General features: G+C 60.8%; 1 protein-coding gene across 1 annotated transcript in view; it reads left to right on the top strand.

The window, feature by feature from the left end:
• The window catches only part of BSN (bassoon presynaptic cytomatrix protein), an 84,509-nt gene extending 66,417 nt beyond the window's left edge, over positions 1-18,092 (top strand). The window contains exons 4-10 of the mRNA XM_065885798.1: positions 3,916-4,386; positions 4,834-11,472; positions 13,710-15,786; positions 16,092-16,882; positions 17,010-17,109; positions 17,663-17,794; positions 18,052-18,092. Of these exons, the coding sequence (XP_065741870.1) occupies positions 3,916-4,386; positions 4,834-11,472; positions 13,710-15,786; positions 16,092-16,882; positions 17,010-17,109; positions 17,663-17,794; positions 18,052-18,092 (10,251 nt within the window). The remainder of the gene's footprint in view (positions 1-3,915; positions 4,387-4,833; positions 11,473-13,709; positions 15,787-16,091; positions 16,883-17,009; positions 17,110-17,662; positions 17,795-18,051) is intronic.
• The last annotated feature ends 3,196 nt before the right edge of the window (positions 18,093-21,288 follow it).

Genomic DNA, 21,288 nt, shown 5'->3' with positions numbered 1-21,288 from the left:
AGGAGATTGGAACCAGAGTGTCCTAAAAGAGGGTCTCTGTACAGGAAAGAAAGAGTCCCCACCAGCCCCTACTACCTGGGTATGAATTGACCCCGTGGCCAGTGCAAGATCCTCATCTCATGAGGGATGGCCACAGGGAATGGACACATTTGGTGCTGGAGCATGAGGAGAGCACAGCCCAACCATAAAGGCAAACGTTGGGGAAATCAGGGACGATTCCTCTTATCGGAGGCAGAGGTCCCAAAAAGGGGAGCCTACGCATGTCTGGGGACAGGGAAGAGCAGAGCAAGGGTCCGTAGAGGAACAGCAGCACCAGCGATGGCCATGCCTGTGGTCCAGTGTGCAAGTCTTGGGCTCTTTTATTTTTAACCTCTGGGCATCCTTTTCTCAGGAGTTCTCATCCACTGCCCCTGGTCTGGCAGTGGGGCTGGGGGTATGTTGGGCTAGGCAGCCAGTCCGGTGTTGCTGTAACCAGACAGACACCTAGGCCAGCTCCACATGCGGAGAGACTGTGTTCTGCAGGGTCATTCAGGCTGTGTCAGACAGTGCAGGGAGGATGCCCAGCTTCCAATGCAGCCTCGCTGGGCTCTCTTGGCCCATGAGGTACAGCAGCCAGTGATTCCGGAAGGTAGCAGGTCTCACCCGCCTGTGGGGTACCCTACCAACTCTCTCAGATAACTCACTTCCCCTGCCTCACCCCGAACCCACCTAGCTCCATCTGAAGGTATGCACATCTACGCCTCCCACCGTTATTAGGTGGCGATAGCCCTTGGGGGATTCCTGCCTTCCTGCCCCCAGAAAGGAACTGGACAGAGAGAGGCAAGGCAGAAATGGTCATCAGAGCCTCTCATGTCCACCCCCAGGTCCCAGATCGTCCCCTGCCCACTTGTCAAAGGGGATAGGAAAAGGGGCCAGTGAGCAGCAGCTCCCCAAGGGCTGGGGCTGGATGAGGGAGAGTATGAGAATGTGCAAGTGAATGATTGAATGAGGGGGGTAAACACTAAAAGGGGAGAGGGAATGCATGAACAGGGAATGAAGGAGCGGGGTGGGGGTGGGGGCATGACGTGAGGGGCAGAGATGAGAGCAACGTGAATAAAGGAGGCAGGGCCTCAGTTTGCAGCTGCTTTCCAGCCCCCAGGCACAGCCTGCCTCCCATCCCATCCCCAGCCTTGGCCAGGTCTCCCCTGGCTCCACCTCTAGCGGCCCCAATGCCCTGTACCCTTCTCCCACCAACCCCAGAGGGCTGGGGAAGGGCCTCCAGCAGCTAGTGCAGCTGTTTATTTTTAGCTCTTACCTCACATGCCTCCTCCTGCCTGCCCTCCCTCCCTCCCTCCCTCCTTCCCTCACTGCCTGCTATAGCAGAGCCAGGAGCAAGAGGGCCAGCTGGGCAGCCCCTTCTGCAGCCTGGCTGCCTCTGTGAGTAAGCGTGGGAAGGAACAAAACCCCGGGGAGCATGTGACCACAGTTGACATGCTCTGCTGAGGGCTGGGCCTCTGGGCTCAGGTAAGCAGGCCACTGCAGGGGCTGCCTCTGAGCTCTTGGCATTAGGTCTGTCGCCTCCATCCAGGCCACCCTTCCAAGGTGCCCTTGCTTCATTTGGACTGTTACTTCTGGGGTGGGGTCTGCAGGCCAGAGGTGGAGGTCGGAGGTTTGCCAAGCCAGCAAGGTGAGCCAAAGTAGATGACAGAACCTTCAGAGGCCTAACCTGGATGGCTGTGTGCATGGACCCAAGGTGGAGTCAGGGCAGTGTTGCCTTGGGCCAGCCCACTGTCTAGGCCCAGATCCTAACCCCATCATGTCGATCCTGGGGCTAGGGAAGGGGCTGTTCGCTCATTTCCAGAACTCTCTCTGGGCCTTTACTAACACCCCTCCCACTTCTCTAGGATCATTTTGCCACCTTACAGTCCTCTCTGACATGGAGGGAGTTCCACTGTGACCTTAGGTGATGCTGGGGGAACGTGGATGGGATTCCTGGCTCAGCCCATCCAGCACTCTCCCTAGGCACCAAGTGAGCCCAAGGCCCAGCAAGTGGCCAGCACCCATTGCTTCATAGGAGTTTGTATGGGGGATACACAGAGCATCAGATAAGGTCCAGGGGAGTCAGCAGTGGTGCTAGAGCCAGGCCCTACAAGGAACAGGGTGAGTACCTGCAGGACCTCTGAAGGGTCCCACTCGATAGCTGAGCCCCTCTGCTCAGGACCTGTGTGTGGAATTGGACCTCCAGGCAGAGTTGGAGCTCCAGTCTCAGGGAAGCAGTCTCAAGGCCCTGAGTAACAAGCTTGTGGAGCAGACCTGTCCCTCAATCAACACCAAGGCCCTGCCACCCGCCTGACCTGGCCTCTGCTGGGGCCCAGGGCAGAGATGTGGTGTGTAGCTTTGTGGGCAGGAAATCAGGGCAGAATCATTGATATGGTACTTGCCATGGTGGCCTGTGGATGCCAGGCTGAGGGCAGGCATCCTGGAGGTGCCATGCTTCCAAGGCTCTGCCAGGTGGGCTAGGGTCTGACTTGGGCCTAGGGGCAGTGTGTGTGGTAAGGGTGCTGAGGACGCTGGCCCACTTTGGGGTGGTGAGGGCCAAGGGCCACCTCTTTGCCCTGTCCCTGGCTCTTTGACCTTGTAGTTCTGTGTCCTCTGGTTCCCCTGATGCCCCATCCTAGTGGTCAAGCTGCTGGTGGGAGCCTGAGTGTCTTGGCACCCCGATGTGCAACAGTAGGACAGTAGGGGTGCCGAGGCTCTGCATCCCTGGGATGAGAGCAGGCACAGGTGTGTGCTGTTACTCTCATTCCCCGCCCAACCCTCCCTCGTGGGCCAGGACAGGGCCTCAAGTCTTGCCAAGGAGGAGCCCTGACCCTGGAGGAGGCTCCTGGGAGCCATGCTCCTGCCAGCTTCTGACTTGCTACAGAAATCACCTGCTCAGGGCTTGGGATGCCTCTCCCTGTGCAGACAGTGGGACCTGGGGAGTTAGACTTGGTTTCTAGTGTTCTGGGAAATTCACCATTGATGCCCATGTCATACTCAGAATGACCTCTTTGGAGCTCTGGGTTCCAAGAAGGCTGCATGCCAGCCTGTGTGTCCATCTTAATCATGGCTATGTCTCCAGTCCCCAGCACTTAGACTGACACAGAGAGGGTAATCCTGAAACTGGTGGACTGATGGTTGAGGATTTGATCCCAGCCCAACTCTGGAGGAAGCAGGGCCCCTGGCCCAAGGGCTGGCACACACAGGTCCCATCGGAAGAACAGCCCAGAGGCCGGGGGAGCAGGAGGAGGCTTTCGCCTGGGCGTCTTTGCTGGCCTAAGACAAGGTGACTTGGGCTGGGGGGTGTGAACAGAGGGGACTGCTCAGCTCCATCCCCCACCCCCAAGCAAGGCTTCCCCCAGACAGCCTCCCCTGGCCCCATGAGCCTGCACCCTCCCAGCACAGCCCTTACTTGGGGGTGGAGAGCTCGGAGGTGGGGGCGGGGCAGTGCCTCTGGGAGGTGCTCCTTGCCTGATGCTGTTCCTGGTCTGCGGGAGCTCTCACCTGGGGGACTCTGCACCCCTCCCAGAAGCTGTTCACACCCTGGGGGTGAGTCCCCAGCGCCCCCTCTTCTCCAGACACTGTGCTACTTTTGTAGCCTCCCCTCTCATACAGGTTCTCCTCCTTTTCAGGCCAAGTGAAAAGCTCTCTATGGGGTGAGGAAGCGACCCTTCCTTTGGGTTTGTCTTTTTAACTCTACATATGCCTCTGAAGGATGGGGCGTCTGTCATTTGGGGGTAACAAACCTATCAGTCTTTTTCTCCTCGTGCCTTTAGTGTTGTGCTTTGGGAGATTTTCTCCTCCTTAAGTTTACAGAAATAGTCACAGGAATAATCTTTGAGTACTAAAGTGTCTTTGTGATTTTCATCAAACCCCTCCTCTCTCGTTTCCGTACAGAAAACCGAGTGGCTCTGTCTGAACTGCCAAACTAAGCGGCTGCTGGAGGGCAGCCTGGGAGAGCCGACCCCACTGACCCTGCCCACCTCACAGCAGCCCCCTGTAGGGGCCCCTCACCGTGCAGCTGGAACAGCCCCTCCGAAGCCGAAAGGGCCACCGGGGCTGGGCCAGCCATCAGGCCCCCCGCCTGCCAAGGCCAGTCCCCTGCCCACCAAGGCCAGTCCCCTTCCTACCAAGGCTAGTCCCCAAGCCAAGCCCCTCAGGGCTTCTGAACCCATCAGGACCCCGAGCAGTGCCCAGGAAAAGAAGACAGGAGTCCCAGCTAAAGCTGAGCCGGTGCTGAAGCCACCTCCAGAGACTACCCTGCCCCCTGGGATTCCTAAAGCAAAGGCTGGGGTGCGGAGGACTGAACCTGCCACCCCCGTCGTCAAGGCGGGGGTTCCAGAAGCCCCCAAGGGTGGGGAGGCGGAGGTCAGTCTCATTTACTTCCCAGGGATCCTAGCTTTCAGGCAGGGCAATCTAGAGAATGGCTTAGCTCCCTGCGGGACTGGGATGTAGACCCGGGACAGGCCTTTTGGGGCCACAGAGGACAGCAGGGATGCCTAGATGAGGCCCTAGAGGGCCTAGAGCCTGTGAGTTCTAGGCCGATCCTGTGTCTGACACCTTATCGGATGCTTTGCTGGGTTCTGCTACCAGTAGATTTAGTAAAATTTCTCTTTGAGAACCTAGGGCTGCTTGGGGTTTGACATGGAACCTGCAGGTTATTCAAGACCAGAGCAATGGAGTGGGTGGTGGGCCCTGATCCCCCGGGAGGTGGAGTTACCCTTCCCCAGGGCCCTGGGTTGATGGAGAGGGCTGGACTCCCCCCACGAGCCGTCTGCCATGGGGAGTCAGTGTCTGCTTCTCACCCTGCTGCAGGAGCCGGTGGGCAAGCCTTACTCTCAGGACCTGTCTCGGAGCCCGCAGAGCCTCAGCGACACAGGCTATTCCTCCGATGGTGTCTCCAGCTCCCAGAGTGAGATCACAGGCATTGTGCAGCAGGAGGTGGAACAGCTGGACAGTGCAGGGGCGACAGGGCCATGCCCACCCAGCCCCTCTGAGCTCCACAAGGTGGGGAGCAGCATGAGGCCTTCGCTGGAGGCCCAGGGCCCGGCCCCCAGTGGTGAGCGGAGCAAACCCCGCTACGGCAGTGGTGAGGAGCAGAAGCGGCGGCCCCACTCCTTGTCCATCATGCCCGAGGCCTTCAACTCGGATGAGGAGCTGGAGGATATCCTGGAGGAAGAAGACTCTCTGGAGTGGGGGCGCCGGAGGGAGCAGCAGGACACAGCTGAGTCCTCAGATGACTTTGGCAGCCAGCTGAGGCACGACTACGTGGAGGACAGCAGTGAGGGTGGCCTGTCCCCTCTTCCGCCCCAGCCCCCATCCCGGGCAGCAGAACTGACTGATGAGGAGTTCATGAGGCGGCAGATCCTGGAGATGAGTGCCGAAGAAGACAACCTGGAGGAGGATGACGCTGCCCCCCACAGGCACGGCCCCGTCAAACATGGCTCCCAGAAGGGCAGCCCCCGGCCCAGGCCCGAGCCCAGCCAAGAGCAGGGAGCGCTGCCCAAGAGGCGCCTGCCCCACAACGCCACCACGGGCTATGAGGAGCTGCTTTCCGAGGGAGGCCCAGAAGAGGCTGCAGACGGCACTGGGGCTCTGCAGGGCGGGCTCCGCCGCTTCAAGACCATCGAGCTCAATAGCACGGGCAGCTATGGCCATGAGCTGGACCTGGGACAAGGCCCTGACTCCAGCCTGGACCGGGAGCCTGAGCTGGAGATGGAGAGCCTGACGGGCTCGCCTGAGGACCGCTCCCGCGGGGAGCACTCCTCCACACTGCCAGCCTCCACACCCAGCTACACCTCGGGCACCTCGCCCACCTCCCTGTCCTCGCTGGAGGAGGACAGTGACAGCAGCCCCAGCCGCCGGCAGCGGCTGGAAGAAGCCAAGCAGCAGCGCAAGGCCCGGCACCGCTCACATGGGCCCCTGCTGCCCACCATCGAGGACTCCTCAGAGGAGGAGGAGCTGCGGGAAGAGGAGGAGCTGCTGCGCGAGCAGGAGAAGATGCGGGAGGTGGAGCAGCAGCGCATCCGCAGCACGGCCCGCAAGACCCGGCGTGACAAGGAGGAGCTGCGGGCCCAGCGGCGGCGTGAGCGCTCCAAGACCCCCCCCAGCAACCTGTCACCCATTGAGGATGCCTCCCCCACAGAGGAGCTGAGGCAGGCGGCCGAGATGGAGGAGCTACATCGTTCCTCCTGCTCTGAATACTCGCCCTCACCCTCCCTTGACTCGGAGGCTGAAGCCCTGGATGGGGGCCCCCCTCGGCTCTACAAGTCAGGCAGTGAGTACAACCTGCCCACCTTCATGTCCCTCTACTCTCCAACCGAGACACCCTTGGGCAGCACCACCACTCCCAGTTCCGGCCGGCCCCTCAAGAGCGCTGAGGAGGCCTATGAGGAGATGATGCGGAAGGCCGAGCTGCTCCAGCGGCAACAAGGCCAGGCAGCAGGGGGCCGTGGGCCCCATGGTGGCCCCTCTCAGCCCGTAGGCCCCCGGGGCCAGGGTTCCTTTGAATACCAGGACACCCCAGACCATGACTATGGTGGGGCTGCTCAGCCGGCCTCGGAGGGCATGCCAGCCAGCCTGGGAGCAGCCGTGTACCAGGAGATCCTTCAGACGTCACAAAGCATTGCCCGCATGCATCAGGCCTCCTCACAGGACCTGGCCTTTGCAGAGGACAAGAAGAAGGAGAAGCAGTTTCTGAATGCTGAGAGTGCGTACATGGACCCAATGAAACAAAATGGTGGCCCACTTACCCCTGGTACCAGTCCCACCCAGCTCGCCGCCCCTGTGTCCTTCTCCACCTCCACCTCCTCTGACAGCAGTGGGGGCCGAGTCATTCCCGATGTCCGTGTTACTCAGCATTTCGCAAAGGAGCCTCAGGACCCCCTCAAGCTACACAGCTCTCCTGCCTCCCCCAGCTCTGCCTCCAAGGAAGTAGGCATAACCTTTGCCCAGGGCCCTGGGACACCAGCCTCCACAGCTGCGGCTCCTTGTCCAGCTGGCCTGCCACGAGGGTACATGACTCCGACTTCCCTGGCAGGCTCTGAGCGCAGCCTTTTGCTCTCTTCCACTGGCCACAGCTATGGACAGAGCCCAACCACTGCAAACTATGGGTCTCAAACTGAGGAGCTACCCCAGGCCCCCCGTGGCCCTGCTGTCAGTGGATGGGCTGCCAGAGAGAAGCCCCTGAGTGTGAGTGATGGCGAGAGTGGCACCCCACAGACCTCCCGGGGATATTCCTACTTTGCAGGCTCCAGCCCCCCTCTCTCTCCATCTTCTCCCTCAGAGAGTCCCACATTCTCCCTTGGCAAGCTGGGCCCAAGGGCCACAGCAGAGTTCTCTACACAGACGCCAAGCCCGACCCCTGCCTTGGACATGCCACGGAGCCCTGGTGCCCCCACCCCGACACCCACGGTGGCTCAGGGCACACAGACGCCACACCGACCCAGCACGCCTCGCCTGGTACGGCAGCAGTCCCCTCAGGATGCCCCCTTTATGGTCATCACACTGGGGTCAGATGCCTCCAGCCAGACCAAGATGGTCCATGCCAGTGCCTCCACCTCCCCAGTGTGCTCACCCATTGAAACCCAGCCCACCAGCCACAGCTACAGCCAGACAACACCTCAGCTGCCCCCAGAGCCACCTGGGCCACCTGGCTTCCCGCGGGCAGCCAGTGCTGGTGCAGATGGGCCCCTGGCACTATACAGCTGGGGCGCCCTCCCTGCTGAGAACATCTCCCTGTGCCGGATCTCCTCTGTCCCTGGAACGTCTAGGGTTGAGCCCGGCCCCAGGCCCCCTGGCAGTGCCGTGGTAGACCTTCGCACAGCCGTCAAGCCCACGCCCATCATCCTCACTGACCAGGGCATGGACCTGACCTCTCTTGCTGTGGAAGCGAGGAAGTACGGCCTTGCTCTGGATCCAATCCCAGGACGGCAGTCGACCGCTGTACAGCCTTTGGTTATCAATCTCAATGCCCAGGAGCAGACCCATGCCTTCCTCAGCACTGCCACCACCGTGAGCATCACCATGGCCTCATCTGTGCTCATGGCTCAGCAGAAGCAGCCTGTGGTCTATGGAGACCCCTTCCAGAGCCGACTGGACTTTGGCCAGGGTGCGGGTAGCCCCGTGTGCCTGGCCCAGGTCAAGCAGGTAGAACAGGCAGTCCAGACAGCCCCTTACCGTGGTGGGCCCCGAGGAAGACCCAGGGAGGCCAAGTTTGCCAGGTATAACCTGCCCAACCAGGTGGCACCTCTGGCCAGAAGGGATGTTTTGATCACTCAGGTGGGCACTGCCCAGAGTGTTGGCCTCAAGTCAGGCCCAGTGCCAGAGCCTGGTTCCGAACCCCATCGGGCCACCCCCACAGAGCTGCGGTCACACGCCTTGCCAGGTGCCAGGAAGCCACATACAGTGGTGGTGCAGATGGGAGAAGGCACAGCAGGCACTGTGACCACACTGCTCCCAGAGGAGCCGGCAGGTGCCCTGGACCTCACTGGGATGAGGCCCGAGAGCCAGCTGGCGTGCTGTGATATGGTCTACAAGTTCCCCTTTGGCAGTAGCTGTACAGGTACCTTTCACCCTACCCCCAGCGCACCTGAGAAGAGTGTGGCAGATGTTGCCCCACCCAGCCAAAGCAGCGGCCCCTTCTACAGTCCCCGGGACCCTGAGCCTCCCGAGGCCCCCACCTACCGGGCACAGGTGGTCGGGGGGCCTGGGCCCCATGAGGAGCAGAGGCCCTACCCACAGGGCCTCTCTGGCAGGCTGTACTCCTCTATGTCCGACACCAATTTGGCTGAGGCTGGCCTCAACTACCACACCCACAGGATTGGTCACCTCTTCCAGGGCCCTGGACGAGACTCGGCCATGGACCTCAGCTCACTGAAGCACTCCTACAGCCTGGGCTTTGCAGATGGACGCTACCTTGGGCAGGGCTTGCAGTATGGTTCATTCACAGACCTACGTCATCCCACAGACCTTTTGACTCACCCGCTTCCCATGCGGCGCTACAGCTCAGTGTCAAACATCTACTCAGACCACAGGTATGGCCCACGGGGAGATGCAGCTGGATTCCAGGAGGCCAGCCTGGCCCAGTACAGCGCCACCACGGCCCGTGAGATCAGCCGTATGTGTGCTGCCCTCAACTCCATGGACCAGTACGGAGGGCGGCGTGGCAGCGGTGGTGGTGGCCCCGACCTCATGCAGTATCAGCCCCAGCCGGGGCTCAGTGCCCCACAAGGTCTGGCTCCCCTCAGACCTGGCCTCCTTGGGAACCCCACCTTCCCGGAGGGCCACCCGAGTCCTGGGAACCTGGCCCAGTACAGGCCTACAGCAGGCCAGGGAACAGCTATCAGACAGCTGCTGCCATCCACAGCCACTGTGCGTGCAGCCGACGGCATGATCTACTCGACTATCAACACTCCAATTGCTGCAACACTGCCCATCACCACCCAGCCTGCCTCAGTACTGCGGCCCATGGTGCGTGGTGGCATGTACAGGCCTTATGCATCCGGAGGAGTCACAGCCGTGCCACTCGCCAGCCTGACACGCATGCCCATGATTGCTCCCCGGGTGCCTCTTGGGCCCACAGGGCTGTACCGATATCCTGTACCAAGTAGATTCCCCACTGCTTCCAGCGTTCCACCTGCTGAGGGTCCTGTCTACCTGGGGAAGCCTGCTGCTGCCAAGGCCCCAGGGGCTGGGGGCCCACCAAGGCCAGAGCTGCCAGCAGGGGCTGCTCGGGAAGAGCCTCTTTCCACAGCCACCCCTGCTGCTGTCAAGGAGGCTGTAGCAGCCCCAGCCCCAGCCCCAGCGGCTGGCCAGAAGCCGCCGGTAGATGCTGCTCCTGGGGGCAGCAGTGGGGCCCTCAGCCGGCCAGGGCTCGAGAAGGAGGAAGCATCACAGGAGGAGAGGCAGCGGAAGCAGCAGGAGCAGCTGCTACAGCTAGAGCGAGAGCGGGTGGAGTTAGAAAAGCTGCGGCAGCTGCGGCTGCAGGAGGAGCTGGAGCGGGAGCGTGTGGAGCTGCAGAGGCACCGCGAGGAAGAGCAGCTGCTGGTGCAGCGGGAGTTGCAGGAGCTGCAGACCATCAAGCACCATGTGCTGCAGCAGCAGCAGGAGGAACGGCAGGCTCAGTTCGCACTGCAGCGGGAGCAGCTAGCACAGCAGCGTCTGCAGCTGGAGCAGATCCAGCAGCTGCAGCAGCAGCTGCAGCAGCAACTGGAGGAACAGAAGCAGCGGCAGAAGGCTCCCTTCCCTGTGGCCTGTGAGGCACCTGGTCGAGGGCCTCCCCCAGCTGCCACAGAGCTGGCTCAGAATGGCCAGTACTGGCCACCCCTGACCCACGCAGCCTTCATTGCCGTGCCTGGGCCTGAGGGGCCTGGGCAGCCTCGTGAGCCCGTGCTGCACCGGGGTCTCCCCAGCTCCGCCTCGGACATGTCACTGCAGACTGAGGAGCAGTGGGAGGCAGGCCGCAGTGGCATCAAGAAACGGCACTCCATGCCACGCCTGCGGGACGTGTGCGAGCCAGAGTCAGGGCCTGAGCCCTGTGTGGTCAGGAGGATTGCAGACAGCAGCGTGCAGACGGATGATGAGGATGGAGAGGGCCGCTATCTCCTGACCCGGCGGCGCCGGGCACGGCGGAGTGCTGACTGCAGCGTGCAGACGGACGACGAGGACAGTGCCGAGTGGGAGCAGCCAGTGCGCCGCCGCAGGTCCCGTCTTTCTCGCCACTCAGACTCTGGCTCTGACAGCAAGCACGATGCTACTGCCTCATCATCCACTGCCGCCCCCGCCATGAGGGCCATGAGCAGCGTGGGCATCCAGACCATCAGCGACTGCTCCGTGCAGACAGAGCCTGACCAGCTGCCCAGAGTCTCTCCAGCCATCCACATCACAGCTGCCACCGACCCCAAGGTGGAGATCGTCAGGTACATATCGGCGCCAGAGAAGACTGGGCGTGGGGAGAGCCTGGCCTGCCAGACGGAGCCGGATGGGCAGGCCCAGGGTGTGGCTGGGCCGCAGCTTGTAGGGCCAACTGCCATCAGCCCCTACCTGCCTGGCATCCAGATCGTCACCCCAGGGCCCCTGGGCAGATTCGAAAAAAAGAAGCCAGATCCCTTGGAGATTGGATACCAGGCCCACCTGCCCCCGGAGTCTCTCTCACAGCTTGTGAGCCGCCAGCCTCCCAAGTCCCCCCAGGTCCTCTACTCACCAGTCTCACCCCTGTCCCCACACCGGCTCCTGGACACCTCCTTTGCTTCCAGTGAGAGGCTGAACAAGGCTCACGTGAGTCCCCAGAAGCACTTCACGGCTGACAGCGCTCTCCGCCAGCAGACGCTGCCGCGCCCCATGAAGACCCTGCAGCGGTCCCTGTCTGACCCTAAGCCCCTCAGCCCCACCGCCGAGGAGTCTGCCAAAGAGAGGTTCTCCCTCTACCAGCACCAGGGGGGACTGGGTAGCCAGGTATGGGCACAGGGGCTGGTCCAGGGTGGGACAGGGGTCTCTGCCTAGCCTGGGGGGCCCCACAGGGAGGGGCGTCTCCTGGGGTGGGGGTGGAGTCACCTCCAGCTCCAGAGGCCCAGAGCTAGGAGTCGAGGAACGGATGCACATCTCGATGCACATCCGGTGGAGCCCGCAGCCCAGCAAGGACATCCTGGGCAAAACACACACACTTGGGCCACCACAGCCATCTAGACCCTGCTAGAAACTTCAGCCTCACCCTAGCACTGCCTCTTCACAGCCCGTATCTAGTCCAGTCCCTGCCACCTCCCCCGTCAGGCCTCCTCAGCTCTCCCCTCCAGCCTCCAGCCTGGGCCCCTCCTACTCCAAATCTCTTCTTTGGATGTTTCCTGAGAAAACCATAGCACCGACCTGGCTGGGCTGCTCCCCACTCCCCAGACCCGGTCTGGCTCCCTTGCCCCACAGGAAGCCAAAGCCCTTTGGACTACCATTCAAGGCCCATTCCAGTGGGCTGCAGCGTGCTCTCTGCCTCATCTTGTCCCATGCCCCTATCTGGCCCTCAGCAAATCTGTTTACACACCTGTCTGCTGCCCTAGATAGGGGCTCCTGGAGTCTAAACTTACCCTCATCTGTGGCTTTAGTTGCCAATGATGTCCCAGGACTGTTAGGAAGATGGAGGTTGCAAGGGACTGACACCAAGGACTTTGAGTGCCAGGCCAAGAGGGGGTTGGGATTTTCTCAAAGGCCCTTGGAACTCCTGGATGTTTCAGGCAGGTGAGACAGGACAAGATGGGTATCTTAGAAAGTTTCCTAGGCAGAATATGGGCAGATGGACTGAAGGAAGTGACTGCACGGTGGCCCTGGGGAGACCGCCTAGGAGCCAGAGGCACTGGGAGGTATATTTACCCGTTTTCTGAGTGTGATGCAGAGAGGAGAGAGGTGAGGCGTCGGGGTGGGGTTGTGGAGGTGAGTCTGGGTTGTGGAGAGCCCTGGGGTATGCAGGCCAGAGGGGTGGGGGTGGGATCAGGAGTCTGGGCTGGCAGGGAAGGCACGTCAGAGAGGCAGGTGGTCTTGGCTCCGTGCTAGGGTCGGCACAGAGGTCCTATGGGCTGGCTGTGGGGGGGGCCACGCCACGATGGGCACTCATGGTGTGAGACCAAATGACAAACGACAGACAACAGAGTGAGGAGTTCAAGGAGGGAAATTTATTCCATTCCATCAAAGGCCACCCTTCGTCCTGAGGTTTGGGGACACATTATCATTTCCTTTATGACATATGGTGAAAGTAGGTGGGAGGCTTTTATGTAGTTTCTTGGCAAGGTAAAAGGTAAGAAGCCTGATGTCAGTCCCCAGTGTGTTTAGGGGATTTGGGTGGCCCATAAAACCCAGAGGCCTGGGAGCTAGAGACAATGGGAGGACCCAGGACAAAGCTTCTGGCAATGTGGACCTTGAGGCAATGTGGAGCCTTGGGCAGGTGAGGAGGACCCCATGGAGAACATGTTAGGAAGCCCTGACTGGGAAGCCAGGTAGCCAGAGATAGGGCTGGAGAGGCCCTAGAGGAGTCTGGCAGCCTCAGAGAGCGGTGGGCTGACAGGGATGTGGAGGGAGCTGGGGCCAGACCGAGGGCACAGTTTGACAGAGGGTGGTACAGGGCCACGGGAGGAGGAGAGCGGACAGGTGGCTGAATTGCATTTCACTTTAGAGAGGAGAAGGGCAGGAGGCAGAAAAGACTCAGAGCCTGCAGCACCTGACATCCAGTCAGCATGCGCCCCCTGTCATGATCCTCTAGGGAACCTGGTGGGCCCAGGACCCACTCCACTCCTGTCCATGGCCCTCCACTGCCCTTGGCTCCTGCCAGCTGTTAGGACCCAAACCCAGAGCCAGACCTGTACTCTCCTCACCTCAGTACCCTCAGTGGGAGGCGGAGGGTGGCAAGCCTGTTGGAGATGTGCTGTGTGCCAGGCCAGTATTAGACATCAGCACAGAGGGGCATCTGCTGCTTCCTCCCGTCCCACTGCCCCGAGGTCTGGGAAGGAGAAGGCCTGTAAGATGATCACAGGCCCTCCCTCCAAGGCCAGTGGGTGGGCAGGGCAGGCCTCAAGGCTGCCTGGTGAATCAGGGCACTGACAGCATGGAGCCCAGCCCCTACCCCAGCCCAGTCCAGGGCTCTTCTACCTTGTGCCCTGCCAGGCCACCCACACCTTGGGTCTCAGTGCTGCCCGCCCTTCCCTCTGTCTCAGGTGTCGGCGCTGCCACCCAACGGCCTGGTCCGCAAGGTGAAGCGGACACTGCCTAGCCCCCCTCCAGAGGAGGCTCACCTGCCCCTGGCTGGCCAGGCTCCCCCACAACTGTATGCGGCCAGCCTGCTGCAGCGTGGGCTGGTGGGGCCCACCGCTGTCCCTGCCACCAAGGCCAGCCTGCTCCGGGAGCTGGACCGGGACCTGCGGCTGGTGGAGCACGAGTCCACCAAGCTGCGCAAGAAGCAGGCAGAGCTGGATGAGGAGGAGAAAGAGATCGACGCCAAGCTCAAGTACCTGGAGCTGGGCATCACCCAGCGCAAAGAGTCTTTGGCCAGAGACCGGGGTGGCCGTGACTACCCGCCCTTGCGTGGTCTCAGTGAGCATCGCGACTACCTGTCAGACAGTGAGCTCAACCAGCTGCGGCTCCAGGGCTGTGCCACTCCGGCTGGCCAGTATGCAGACTTCCCTGTCACTGCTGCTGCTCCTGCCACTCCCTCCGGCCCCACTGCTTTCCAGCAACCCCGGTTCCCACCTCCGGCGCCACAGTACGCTGCAGGCAGCGGTGGGCCGACACAGAATGGATTCCCAGCCCACCAGGCACCCACCTACCCTGGCCCCAGCACGTACCCAGCACCTGCCTTTCCTCCCGGCACCAGTTACCCTGCTGAGCCTGGCCTGCCAAGCCAGCAGGCTTTCCGTCCCACAGGCCATTATACAGCCCAAACACCCATGCCAACCACACAGAGCACCCTTTACCCAGTCCCGACTGACAGCCGTACCCCCCACCAGAAGCCACGCCAGACATCACTAGCCGACTTGGAGCAGAAGGTGCCCACCAACTATGAGGTGATCGCCAGCCCTGTCGTGACCATGTCTGCAGCCTCGTCTGAAACCAGCTATAGTGGCCCAGCAGTAAGCAGCAGCTATGAACAAGGAAAGGCCCCTGAGCTGCCGCGGGCCAGTGACCGTAGTGGTGTGAGCCTGAGCCCAGCCCCCACCTACCCCTCTGACTCACACTACACCAGCCTGGAGCAGAATGTCCCTCGGAACTATGTGATGATTGACGACATCAGTGAACTGACCAAGGACAGTGCTTCCACTGCCCCTGACAGCCAGAAGCTGGAGCCCCTGGGGCCGAGCAGCAGTGGGCGTCCAGGGAAAGAGCCAGGAGAACCAGGTGTCCTTGAGGGGCCCACACTGCCCTGCTGCTATACCAGAGGGGAGGAAGAATCCGAGGAGGACTCCTACGACCCCCGTGGGAAGAGCGGCCATCACAGGAGCGTGGAGAGCAATGGCCGACTAGCTAGCACCCACTATTACAGTGACAGTGACTACAGACACGGGGCTCGAGCAGAGAAGTATAGCCCAGGCCCCGTGGGGCCCAAGCATCCCTCCAAGAGCCTGGCCCCGGCTGCCGTCTCCTCAAAGCGCAGCAAGCACCGGAAGCAGGGCATGGAGCAAAAGATCTCCAAGTTCTCACCTATCGAAGAGGCCAAGGATGTAGAGTCAGACCTGGCCTCCTACTCCTCCTCTGCAGTCAGCAGCAGCCTGGCCTCTCGGGGCAGGAAGTTCCAGGACGAAATCACCTATGGGCTCAAGAAGAATGTGTATGAGCAGCAGAGGTACTATGGGGTGTCCAGCCGGGACCCAGTGGAAGAGGATGACCGCGTGTACAGTGGGAGCAGCCGGTCCCGGGTGGCATCTGCATACAGCGGGGAGAAGCTTTCCAGCCATGACGTCAGTGGCCGGGCCAAGGGATACGAGCGGGAACGGGAGGCTGTGGAGCGACTTCAAAAAGCGGGCCCCAAGCCCTCATCTCTGAGCATGGCCCATGGCCGGCCCCGGCCCCCCATGCGGAGCCAGGCCTCTGAAGAGGAGAGCCCCGTCAGTCCTTTGGGGCGGCCTCACCCTGCTGGGGGCACCCTCCCCCCGGGGGACACCTGCCCACAGTTCTGCTCCAGCCACTCCATGCCTGACGTCCAGGAGCATGTCAAGGATGGACCGCGGGCCCACGCGCATAAGTGTGAGGAGGGCTACATCCTGGATGATTCCCACTGCGTAGTTTCCGACAGCGAAGGTAATGGCAGCTGGGGGTGATTTCTGCAGATGCTCAGCACCTGGGGGGCCTGCCCGTCCGTGGGGCCCTGAGCCCTGAGATGTCTCAGTGGGGCTGGCCTGGCGCCTCACCCAGTGGGCCCTGCTGCAGGCTGCCCTTCCTGCCTGCTGCACCCGCGCCCTGGCCCGGTTGTGGGAGGGGGCTGGGGCCTGGCATTACGCTTGTGGCTGTGGCGCCCACCCTCTGTTTTCCTTGCATGGCTTCAGCTGGGCCTCCCACTGCGGCCAGCCCGGGGGTTGATGGTGTTCTGTTTTTGGTCCCTGAAGCGTATCACCTGGGCCAGGAGGAGACAGACTGGTTTGATAAGCCCCGGGATGCCCGCTCTGACCGGTTCAGGCACCACGGGGGCCACGCAGTCTCCTCCTCCTCCCAGAAGCGAGGCCCTGCCAGGCACGGCTACCACGACTACGATGAGCCCCCCGAGGAGGGCCTGTGGCCACACGATGAGGGTGGCCCAGGCCGCCATGCCTCAGCCAAGGAACACCGACACCATGGTGACCACGGGCGGCACTCAGGCCGCCACACTGGCGAGGAGCCGGGACGGCGTGCTGCCAAACCACACGTTCGAGACCTGAGTCGCCATGAGGCCCGGCCTCACCCTCAGCCCAGCCCTGCCCCGACCGTGCAGAAGAAGGGTCAGCCTGGGTACCCCAGCTCCGGTGAATATTCACAGCCATCCCGTGTTCCATCAGCATACCATCATGCCTCTGAGAGCAAGAAGGGCTCCCGGCAGGCCCACTCAGGGCCCACTGCACTGCAGCCAAAGCCAGAACCCCAGCTGCAGCCGCAAGGTCGGCAGGCAGCTCCAGGTCCACAGCAGTCACAGCCTCCTCCATCCAGGCAGACGCCCTCAGCAACAGCATCGCGCCAGCCGCAGACACAGCAGCAGCAGCAGCAGGGTCTCGGGCTACAGCCTCTGCAGCAGGCCCCTTCGCAGGCCCGCCTGCTCGAGCAGGGCCAGCCAGCTGCTCGGGGTCCGGCCCCCGCTGCCAGCCAGCTAGCAGGGAAGCCTCAGCCAGGGCCCTCGACAGCCACAGGCCCCCAGCCATCAGGACCAGTAAGTAAGGCTCCAGTACGTGGATCCTCCCCAGGGTGGATGCTGGGACTGCAGCTTGGACAGCCCCTTGGTTCCAGGCTGGGCAGAGTTGACGCGTGGTAGCTCAGCTATGGGTTCTGTGTTGCAGCCGCGGGCAGAGCAGGCGAACGGCTCTAAAGGGACTGCCAAAGCACCCCAGCAGGGGAGACTTCCTCAGGCCCAGCCACCACCAGGACCTGGACCTGCAGGTGAGCCTGCCTTTGGACGCCCTTGGCTATGACCAAGAGTACCTGGGCTGCCCTCTCCCTGTGCTGACTGGCACCCTGAGCTCCCCTGCACTGCATGCCTTCACTGCTCTCTGAGAAGGTGCCCAGTGCACTGCAGGCCTCCCCAGCAGGAACGAGCCTGGGGTTAGAATGAGCCAATGGGATCACCAGCACTGGGGCCTTAGGGCCCAGGCAGCTCTGGGCAGGGAGCCTCGAAGGTGCTGGTGATCACAGGGCCAGGACCATGGATTCCTACTGTCTCCTTCCTTCCCCTTCCCTTCTCTCCTCTGCCTTCTCATCTTCCTCTGCCTATTCCTCCCTTTCTCCCTCTTTATCTTCCTCAGTCTCCTTTTTGCTGCTTCCTCCCACCCCTTTTCTTCCCACGCTTACCTTCCTCTCTTTATTTCTCTATCCTCCTCCTCACCCTCCACCTCACAGGGTACCCGTGGTCAGATTCCCTCTTAGCTGCTCTCCCACTCAGATGCTGAAGAGCCAGGCCAAGCACAGCTTATGATGGTGGTTTCTTTACCCCTAGGCATGAAGGCTGGAGCCAAGCCTGGAGGGACCCCAGGGGCTCCTGCCGGCCAGCCAGGTGCCGACGGGGAGAGTGTGCTCTCCAAGATCCTCCCTGGTGGGGCAGCAGAGCAGGCCGGCAAGCTGACGGAAGGTACGCACTGCCTACAGCCAGGTCCAGGGTGGACGGCTGCTCCAGGGCCCTACTCTGGCAGAGGTTGGGTCTGGGGACTGGTTCCGGGCTCAGTCACCCAGGCACAGGCCAGCCCGAGGGCCCACCTGCTGCGGCCTAGTGGTTCTCTGGGTAGTCCCTGCCCCTTAGGCTGAGCTTGGCTTCACTGTGCCAAACGGTCTTGACTAGGAGGGAGCCTAGCCCGACTTCCTGACACCTCTCTCCTTTTTCTGTCACAGCTGTGTCTGCTTTTGGCAAAAAATTCTCCTCCTTCTGGTGACCATGCCCTGCAGGGTGAGTATGAGCTGCCTGTACCCACCCTCTCCTGGTGCTTGAGTCAGGGCTCTTAAGTCCTGCGGGGTCTTCTGGGAGGAATGTGGTCTTCAGTAGTGGGTGATGTGGCCAGAGCTGCAGTGTCCTTCCCCTATGAGAGTGGGAGGAGGAAGAGGAAGAGGGACCCTGTGCACAGAGGTCCCAACATGTGGCCAACACAGTAGAGGTCCCCAGCAAAGGGAAGCCAAGGCCAACATCCCTTTGTCCTTTTCTACCACCCCTTAGCCCCCAACAGGGTTCCTAAAGCTATGAGTTGACATTAGGTTGTAGGTGGGTCCCCCTGGGATACAGCTCCTCCCAGCCCTCCTCTGTAAATGCTCCACAGGCTCTTGAAGAAATGAAGGGAGAGGATATCATTGCTGTGGAAAAATCTCTGGAGTCAGGGGCCTGGGCGCAGCTCTGGACTCTGCGTATAACAGTGAGTATCGGGACTAGGGTTGGGTGAGGCAGAGGAGGGAGTGAAGGGCCAAGGCCTAGCTGACCAGACTGACCCAGTTCCTGTAAGTGTGAGCCAGGAGGGACCTGGTGGGCTTCCTTCAGCTAGGATGGGCCCAGCTGCTACCTGGGAGGCAGAGACAACTGAGCTGACTGAGGTGACTCAGGTAAGTAACCTTGAGAAAAGGGGCCCGGCAGAGCAAACCGTGCCCCACAACTTGGGGTCTGTACACTAGGCACTGATTCCAAAGCCCCGTCCTTGAGGCCTAGTGCTGGGACCTTTGCTCTAGACATTCAAATGAGGCTGGAGTCCTCAAACCCTGCAGAGCTTAGCACTCCTTGGTGTGATGTCAAGATACAATTGGCTTCACAGGCTGAGTTCAAGACCTGCAAGGTGGAAAAGCAGAATGAGTGGAGAGGCAGACAGGAAAGGGATGGAGCGGAAAGGGAGGTCATCCAGACAGGAGTCTCAGCTCCAGACCAGGTCAGCCCAGGGAGAGAGTGGAAGGGCCTCGGGATGGGAGCCCTGGTTCTCTCTGGGCTGCAATGGCCAAAGCAGGATCTGAAGCCTCTGCCTAGAGCCTCCTCTGGACCTGGCCTTGCCTCTGGGCGGGAAGGAGGAAGCGGTACATCATGCAGGATGGCAGGGAGGGTAGGCTGGCTGTTGGTGCTGCTCTGCGCACAGCCAGGGACCACCTCCTCTCATTCCATAGCCTTGGGACCCTCTTCCTACCGCGCCTTTGCGAATTCTACTGTTAAAGAGTATGGAGGTGTGGGTGCTTCTCATGGTGAGCAGGTGTGTGTTTGGCAGGGCCAGGCACTCAACAAGCAAATCACGAGGGAGCGCTGGGGCCAGCAAGGGCCTTTGCCCAGGCCTGGCCTGCTTGTGGGAGGGAGCTGGGTGTAGTGCCAAAAGGGCCACCTATCTCTGGAGGACTAGCAGGGAAACTGGAAAGGTCCAGTTTCCCATCCATTTATTCATTTATTCAATAAATGTTTGTCAGGCCCTAGGTAGGTGCTGGGCCCTGTTCTGAGTTCTGGGGATCCAGCAGGGAACAAGACCAAGTCCCTGCCCTCTAAAGCTGACAGCCCGTTAAGAGGGGCAGAGAATAAATAAGTTTTTAAAAAATGAGATTAAAAGATAATTTCTGAAGGTTATAAGTGTTCTGAAGCCAGGGATGCAGGGTTATGGCACGGAGGGGGCCACTCTAGAGAAAGTGGTCAGTGATAGGTAAGGCTCAAGGGAGGAGAAGAGGCTGCTGTGGGATGTGCCCAGTGAGGGAACAGCACCCGCAGAGGCTCTGATGAGACAGATAGGCCTCAGGGACAGACAAAAAGCCAGCACAGCTAGATCCACAGTGGAGGGGAGAGATGGTCCGGGTGACGTCAGAGGGGGCAGGAGCCAGCTGAGGTGGGCTTTGTAGGCAAAAGTAAAGAGCCCGGAATTTATTCTAATTAGAGTAGCCACAGTGCAGCACCTCAGTGTTCTTCCTGCCTTCACCCCACGACAGTGGGCTCCCTGGCACTTTCCCACCCAGCTGGATGTTTCCACTGAGTTGCCCTGAAACAGATATGAAATCAGAAGTTGTGCTGAAGGGAGGGGAAAGAGGGGCAGCCCATGGACCAGGTCTATGGCAGGACCCACCTTGGGTGTAGGGCACTGTTACCAGAGCACTGTTACCAGGGAGGGAAAGGAACCACTTGCGTCGTTCCTTTTGTTCTGTGTCCTGTCACACGATGTGCGTGGGCTACTGAGACCACTAACTTTGTAATTAAAAGAATCACCCTCAAGTTCTGGCATTTGGCTGATTGGGCCAAGCGGTCAGTGCTTCTGTGAGTGTCTATCTCCTGGTGTCTTTTGTGGAAATTTCAGAAGTGGGCTGGGAGAGGCTTGTTGTTTTAAACAAAATCCCATCTCCCTCACTCTTAAGAAACAAAAAGCAACTTGTGTTAAAGAAATGGCCCTTCCTGGCCAACCTGGTTCTTTCTTCCTGATCTTCTCTTTATGACCTCAAACCTGCCCAAGCACCCCTCTCCCCCAGCCTCAGTGGGGTGGGATCCCGTGGGTGAGGAGGAGCCAGGCCGTCAGCTTGTGGCAGACAGCTGGAAGGAGTGCGGGTGGGAAGCAGCTGTCCACAGTTCTTGACAAAATTCTTCTGTCTTTCCTGTTTCCTTTCCCCCTCCCTCCTTTTCTCCTCCAAGCATCTACAATCTGGCAAACCTTGGCCCAAAGACTCATACCAGGTGGGACGTGGCAGGCGGGCCTCAGTTGAGGACGGGATGTTTTCTAACAGCAGCTGCCGGGGTGAAACATCTGTTGGTCAAGTGGGACCATTGGCCCAGGGGGACCTGTGATTGTCTTTCCAGAGACCCTGCTCTCCTCAGGGCACCACCTTCAAGGCGTAGCCGTCGTTGGGAGGGAGGAACCCTCTCTTCAGGCCCTGCCACGCGGCAGTCTTGCTGCTCTTCCCACAGCCGCCTTCCGCGGCCTGGCCAGCCAGGCTACCAATGCGTTATACACAGAGTTTGGGCGCGCGCAGCCTGTTTTTGACGGACGCTGCCCTCCCTCCACAATGCCAGAAGTTTTTCCACAGCCTTGGAGAGGGGCTTTGACTGAGGGCTGGGGGCCCTGGGCTCCGTTTCCTTCACATTCCAGCTGGCCCAGATCCCTCTGTGGCCACAGGGCCCTGCCCCCTTCACCCTGCCCC

This window comes from Phocoena phocoena, chromosome 10 (genome assembly GCF_963924675.1).
Source record: "Phocoena phocoena chromosome 10, mPhoPho1.1, whole genome shotgun sequence".
NCBI classification, from domain to species: domain Eukaryota; kingdom Metazoa; phylum Chordata; class Mammalia; order Artiodactyla; family Phocoenidae; genus Phocoena; species Phocoena phocoena.
This window is presented reverse-complemented; position numbering and strand designations above follow the sequence as displayed.